The 8,009-nt window shown below is 32.1% G+C and overlaps 1 protein-coding gene across 2 annotated transcripts in view; it reads right to left on the bottom strand.

The window, feature by feature from the left end:
* Window positions 1-6,749, bottom strand: part of LOC143064440 (late secretory pathway protein AVL9 homolog) — a 31,899-nt gene extending 25,150 nt beyond the window's left edge. For both annotated transcript variants that reach the window (XR_012975249.1, XM_076237268.1), the window contains exons 1-3: window positions 6,585-6,749; window positions 4,721-4,841; window positions 4,005-4,090 (exon numbers count right to left, since the gene is read on the bottom strand). Coding sequence is in view for 1 of the 2 variants with exons in the window: in XM_076237268.1 (XP_076093383.1) it covers window positions 4,005-4,090; window positions 4,721-4,841; window positions 6,585-6,665 (288 nt within the window). In the remaining variant the exon portion in view is untranslated. The remainder of the gene's footprint in view (window positions 1-4,004; window positions 4,091-4,720; window positions 4,842-6,584) is intronic.
* Window positions 6,750-8,009: the final 1,260 nt, after the last annotated feature.

The following is an 8,009-nucleotide window of genomic DNA, read 5'->3' on the forward strand; positions in this document are numbered from 1 at the left end:
TTTACCCACTTCTAAGAAGAGACATTGTTAACATACATAACTGTTTTACCCACTTCTAAGAAGAGACATTGTTAACATACATAACTATTTTACCCACTTCTAAGAAGAGACAGTGTTAACATACATAACTGTTTTACCCACTTCTAAGAAGAGACATTGTTAACATACATAACTGTTTTACCCACTTCTAAGAAGAGACAGTGTTAACATACATAACTGTTTTACACACTTCTAAGAGGAGACAGTGTTAACATACATAACTGTTTTACCCACTTCTAAGAAGAGACATTGTTAACATACATATTGTTAACATACATAACTGTTTTACCCACTTCTAAGAAGAGACAGTGTTAACATACATAACTGTTTAACCCACTTCTAAGAAGAGACAGTGTTAACATACATAACTGTTTTACCCACTTCTAAGAAGAGACAGTGTTAACATACATAACTGTTTTACCCACTTCTAAGAAGAGACAGTGTTAACATACATAACTGTTTTACCCACTTCTAAGAAGAGACATTGTTAACATACATAACTGTTTTACCCACTTCTAAGAAGAGACAGTGTTAACATACATAACTGTTTTACCCACTTCTAAGAAGAGACATTGTTAACATACATAACTGTTTTACCCACTTCTAAGAAGAGACATTGTTAACATACATAACTATTTTACCCACTTCTAAGAAGAGACAGTGTTAACATACATAACTGTTTTACCCACTTCTAAGAAGAGACATTGTTAACATACATAACTGTTTTACCCACTTCTAAGAAGAGACAGTGTTAACATACATAACTGTTTTACACACTTCTAAGAGGAGACAGTGTTAACATACATAACTGTTTTACCCACTTCTAAGAAGAGACATTGTTAACATACATATTGTTAACATACATAACTGTTTTACCCACTTCTAAGAAGAGACAGTGTTAACATACATAACTGTTTAACCCACTTCTAAGAAGAGACAGTGTAAACATACATAACTGTTTTACACACTTCTAAGAAGAGACATTGTTAACATACATAACTGTTTTACCCACTTCTAAGAAGAGACATTGTTAACATACATAACTGTTTTACCTACTTCTAAGAAGAGACATTGTTAACATACATATTGTTAACATACATAACTGTTTTACCCACTTCTAAGAAGAGACAGTGTTAACATACATAACTGTTTTACCCACTTCTAAGAAGAGACAGTGTTAACATACATAACTGTTTTACCCACTTCTAAGAAGAGACAGTGTTAACATACATAACTGTTTTACCCACTTCTAAGAAGAGACATTGTTAACATACATAACTGTTTTACACACTTCTAAGAAGAGACATTGTTAACATACATAACTGTTTTACCTACTTCTAAGAAGAGACATTGTTAACATACATATTGTTAACATACATAACTGTTTTACCCACTTCTAAGAAGAGACAGTGTAAACATACATAACTGTTTTACACACTTCTAAGAAGAGACATTGTTAACATACATAACTGTTTTACCCACTTCTAAGAAGAGACATTGTTAACATACATAACTGTTTTACCTACTTCTAAGAAGAGACATTGTTAACATACATATTGTTAACATACATAACTGTTTTACCCACTTCTAAGAAGAGACAGTGTTAACATACATAACTGTTTTACACACATCTAAGAAGAGACATTGTTAACATACATAACTGTTTTACCCACTTCTAAGAAGAGACAGTGTAAACATACATAACTGTTTTACACACTTCTAAGAAGAGACATTGTTAACATACATAACTGTTTTATCCACTTCTAAGAAGAGACATTGTTAACATACATAACTGTTTTACCTACTTCTAAGAAGAGACATTGTTAACATACATATTGTTAACATACATAACTGTTTTACCCACTTCTAAGAAGAGACAGTGTTAACATACATAACTGTTTTACACACATCTAAGAAGAGACATTGTTAACATACATAACTGTTTTACCCACTTCTAAGAAGAGACATTGTTAACATACATAACTGTTTTACCCACTTCTAAGAAGAGACATTGTTAACATACATAACTGTTTTACCCACTTCTAAGGAGAGACAGTGTTAACATACATAACTGTTTTACCCACTTCTAAGAAGAGACATTGTTAACATACATAACTGTTTTACCCACTTCTAAGAAGAGACATTGTTAACATACATAACTGTTTTACCCACTTCTAAGAAGAGACAGTGTTAACATACATAACTGTTTTACCCACTTCTAAGAAGAGACATTGTTAACATACATATTGTTAACATACATAACTGTTTTACCCACTTCTAAGAAGAGACATTGTTAACATACATATTGTTAACATACATAACTGTTTTACCCACTTCTAAGAAGAGACAGTGTTAACATACATAACTGTTTTACCCACTTCTAAGAAGAGACATTGTTAACATACATAACTGTTTTACCCACTTCTAAGAAGAGACATTGTTAACATACATATTGTTAACATACATAACTGTTTTACCCACTTCTAAGAAGAGAAAGTGTTAACATACATAACTGTTTTACCCACTTCTAAGAAGAGACAGTGTTAACATACATAACTGTTTTACCCACTTCTAAGAAGAGACATTGTTAACATACATAACTGTTTTACCCACTTCTAAGAAGAGACAGTGTTAACATACATAACTGTTTTACCCACTTCTAAGAAGAGACAGTGTTAACATACATAACTGTTTTACCCACTTCTAAGAAGAGACAGTGTTAACATACATAACTGTTTTACCCACTTTTAACATACATAACTGTTTTACCCACTTCTAAGAAGAGACAGTGTTAACATACATAACTGTTTTACCCACTTCTAAGAAGAGACAGTGTTAACATACATAACTGTTTTACCCACTTCTAAGAAGAGACAGTGTTAACATACATAACTGTTTTACCCACTTCTAAGAAGAGACATTGTTAACATACATAACTGTTTTACCCACTTCTAAGAAGTGACATTGTTAACATACATAACTGTTTTACCCACTTCTAAGAAGAGACAGTGTTAACATACATAACTGTTTTACCCACTTCTAAGAAGAGACAGTGTTAACATACATAACTGTTTTACCCACTTCTAAGAAGAGACAGTGTTAACATACATAACTGTTTTACCCACTTCTAAGAAGAGACAGTGTTAACATACATAACTGTTTTACCCACTTCTAAGAAGAGACATTGTTAACATACATAACTGTTTTACCCACTTCTAAGAAGTGACATTGTTAACATACATAACTGTTTTACCCACTTCTAAGAAGAGACAGTGTTAACATACATAACTGTTTTACCCACTTCTAAGAAGAGACAGTGTTAACATACATAACTGTTTTACCCACTTCTAAGAAGAGACAGTGTTAACATACATAACTGTTTTACCCACTTCTAAGAAGAGACAGTGTTAACATACATAACTGTTTTACCCACTTCTAAGAAGAGACATTGTTAACATACATAACTGTTTTACCCACTTCTAAGAAGTGACATTGTTAACATACATAACTGTTTTACCCACTTCTAAGAAGAGACATTGTTAACATACATAACTGTTTTACCCACTTCTAAGAAGAGACAGTGTTAACATACATAACTGTTTTACCCGCTTCTAAGAAGAGACATTGTTAACATACATAACTGTTTTACCCACTTCTAAGAAGAGACATTGTTAACATACATAACTGTTTAACCCACTTCTAAGAAGAGACATTGTTAACATACATAACTGTTTTACCCACTTCTAAGAAGAGACATTGTTAACATACATAACTGTTTTACCCACTTCTAAGAAGAGACATTGTTAACATACATAACTGTTTTACCCACTTCTAAGAAGAGACATTGTTAACATACATAACTGTTTTACCCGCTTCTAAGAAGAGACATTGTTAACATACATAACTGGTTTACCCACTTCTAAGAAGAGACATTGTTAACATACATAACTGTACCAATATAATACCTTAGTATCAATCTGTCTGTAACAAGCCACTCCATAAACTGTCTTATGTTTTTCTTGTCTTGAAGGCAGATGGAAGAATATAGTGTCTAAAATACAAATTAAAATAGTTATTTGTGACTATTTAAAATATTATCTAACTTCTACATGTTCTATGATTATGTTTATATGGTAACAACTTTTCTTATAATGCCTAACCTTCAGTTTGGTTTTTTTTCACTTTTAAGTTTGAACTTCTTTAAAAACTGCAACACTTTAGTATTTTCATGCATGTAAAGACTGATGACCACTTTTATGAAGGCAAGGTTCAAAGTAGGTTTCAACTTATAGAATTTCACCATATTGATTTTTATCAATTGTAAATTACTGGTAAAAGGTAACCCAATTTTGAATGCTTTATTTTCATGATTTTACTCTTCTGATACAAGTGACATGATTTTAACCGACATTGTTAAAATGTGTAATATGCAGACTCATTCTTAAAAGTCATAATTATACTATCTCATTGATTCGTACTGCATTATAAGTCAGCCTACAAGTATTTGTCAGTTTATGAACAATATATTGACTTTTTTCTCAGGGTTCCTACCAGTTTTAATTTTAAGATAAAACATAAATAAACATGTATGAACAGTTTTAATTAATCAAACTTCAATTAAGTGTACATCTGATAATTTTACTAGTTGAAATCCCTAGTATTAACACAAGAGTGACCTAACCTTTAGTGTAATTGTGGGCTCCATCTGGTATCCCAAGGGAAGGTAAATGTTTCCATTCTTCTGGTACCTGATTACTGTCAACTGGGTTCCCTTCTATCAGAGGAGGATACGAAAACTCTACCTACAATATAAAAAGTCCAAATTATAATAAATTAAAATAAAAAGTTAACAGTGCATATACAAAATAAACATATTAGAATTTATTGTGTATTTTAGTCTAGACACCATCTAATTAACTATAGCTATCGAAAAAACAAGGATAGAAGAGAAACAGCAACAGACATAATCCTTCCTTTTAAAATTTTTTAAATGATATCGGTCGAATCCATTACAACCAGTCCCATTTATGATAAGGTTTTAATTCACGCTGATTTTAGGCCTGCAAACTTAACCTACATATATATTTCTACTCATGAATTAAGTTTTTTTCCAGCTGAATTTAGGCCTACCAAATACAAATGTAGCCCTACTCTGTTATGAAATGTAGATTAATCCCATGATATTAGGCCAACCTACAAATGACCTACACATCCCACTAAAAGTTGTTTTATCTCAATGAATAAAGGTCTTCAAGATCACCCAACCTATGAACAAAAATAAAATAAATCTCACTGATTTAAGTCTACTAACTTCACCCACTTTTTAAAAGTACATTGTAGTTTAATCCTGATAATAAATGTCTGCCATTTTAGTTTGTCAGAATTGCTGATTTTAATTCCATTCAGAATCAAATATGTTGTAAATGATACTTCTTTTTATTAATGAGGTGACTTGGCAAAACTTTTTTCATTAGAATTAAATTTCTTTACATACAATGTACAAAATGTATGTGACTAAATGAATCGGGATATGGCTCTTTTTCATATAAAATTTTATAACATGGATACATTTGACGAGTTGGCAGGATATAACCTTTTTTACGCTAAAGAGGTGAATTTGAAGTCCAAAATTGTATCTATACAGACATGACAGAGAACGTTTTAACATGTTAATAGAAGAGAAGACTTTTTGTGGTGTCCGACACTGCATATAGTTTTCACGAATCCGGGGCTGATTCACGCTCGCGCCCAGTCTTGTGCGCACCCTTCACCTTCGTGCCCAATTTTTAATTGGTTTTGTGTTTAATGATTTGGTAATCAAGTTTTGGCAAGTGTATTCCTTTAAGTATAATTTGTTGTCATTATCTCAAAATAAATTGAGACGTTTTTTTTTTGTGTTGCATAAATCTTAATCATGTTTTGGATTGTGTATCGTTAAAAAAATAATAATAATCAGTTTCTAAATAAAGTGAGATTCTGTCAAGTGTTCACGTTTTTTTTTTGTTGTGTCGAATAACTCTTCATTTTTGGTTAGTGACAAGTGTTTTGCTACAACTTTATTTCATTGTTTCAATTCTGATTCAAGCTGTCACAGTAAAAACAATTATTTTTTTATTTAAGTTTCATTTAAAATCTTCAATTTTTTAATCATAAGAAGCATAATATATGCAGTATTTACATCAAAGCAATTTAAACAACAATGATGATTTTCTAATTATTTAACTAGAATTTGCTTTAAAATTGAGTGGGAACATAAAGGGTGCGAATGAGCGAGCTGCAAACGTGTAGGTGCGAACGTGTATTGGTGTATTGGGCGCAAATGGACCCGATACCAATTTTCACGGGACCTCATACATTCAACTATTGAATTATGTTCCTTACCTGGAAGAAGAAGAAATCATCAGGAATTTACAGTTTTTCATAATTGGGGCGAGTTGGCAGAGAGTGGGACGAGTTGTCTTGCTTTTATTTCTGTTTCAAAAAAAAATAAACAACATCGCCTTCCATTCTCACGGTTAAAATTAACCTACAAATAGTAGAAATACCTGACAACCCTTTTTGTGGTGAAATCCAATAACCACGACATGTAAGACGGGCGATTCGGTCGTGAATGTTTGGTCACCCATTTGAAATAAGTAATTTTCTGCCTAATACATTTCTAAGCCTGAATTTGGACAGTGTCCACTAACCCACTTCCGGTTGTTAATCCACCCGACATTCTTTTGTTAGAACTGTTTTCATTGGTTTAGAAGTCTCATCTCTAAATTTAACTAAAAACCATAAAAAAATAAATTATCAAATAATTCCACAATGGCCACAAAGGGGGAAAAATATACTCACAATATGACTATATTTAAAATTAAGGAGATAAACAGTTTCAAAGCAGTCTTACCGAATATAGATTTACTTCAAGTGATCTTTTTTTTTATCAAATGAAACCAAAAATACAAAGTCAGGAACATATTATAAATCAAATCAAATCAAATAATTTTATTAGTGTAAATTCCAATACAGGAATGATACTGGTCAGTTGACATTTACAAAATACAAATACAAAAATAAAGAACAACAAAATAACAAATAAACAGAGACATATTTTCCTAATGATAAGAGACACATCTTTTATATCTGTATTCCGTGGAGGTGTTATTCATACTATATTAGTCCAAGCCATTACAATAAGCTTCAATACTATAACAGTTCTTATATACCTATATACCACCGAAAGCTTTATTATTGTGAAGCCAATGTGGTCGAGTGATCTAGCGCGCCGGATTCAGTGCAGGCGATTTGGTGTCACGATATCTGAGTAGCATGAGTTCGAATCCCGGCGAGGGAAGAACAAAAAATTTGCGTTACAGATCTAACATTGTTGGGCTCAACCCAACAATGTTAGATCTGTAAATTTGCTTTCGCAAATTTTTTGTTCTTCCCTCACCGAGATTCGAACCCATGCTACCGAGATATCGTGACACCAAATCGCCTACACTGTAGCCGCCCCGCTAGACCACACGACCACCTGGGCTTCAAAATGAAGCTTTCGGTGGCCGGGTATTACCTTTCCACGTCAGTTTTAATCTAGCGTCGTACTACAGTACATGATATATAAGGCATGAAGATGTTATTCTTACAGATCAGCTAAATATATATATATATTGACAGCTAAAGTGTAGAGCAACAAATCACTAAGTTCATACATGTATGCATCACATGCAATCAATACACATTCTGGTATTAAAAAAAATTAAATCATTAAAAATAGACGTGAAAATTATTAAAGATAAAATTGAAAATGACCACGATATTAATAACCAGTTCAAAGAGGGATAACTCAATTTCTTAACTCACACAGTGACACTGGAAAATTTTATTTAGAGACAGGCGTAATATTGAATTGAAATCTTAATCTTCTTTGTTATTACAGGAACATATATAATTAATATAGATACACTGTTCCAGGGTCATTATCA

The sequence above is a fragment of the Mytilus galloprovincialis genome, chromosome 2 (genome assembly GCF_965363235.1).
Source record: "Mytilus galloprovincialis chromosome 2, xbMytGall1.hap1.1, whole genome shotgun sequence".
Lineage (NCBI taxonomy): Eukaryota > Metazoa > Mollusca > Bivalvia > Mytilida > Mytilidae > Mytilus > Mytilus galloprovincialis.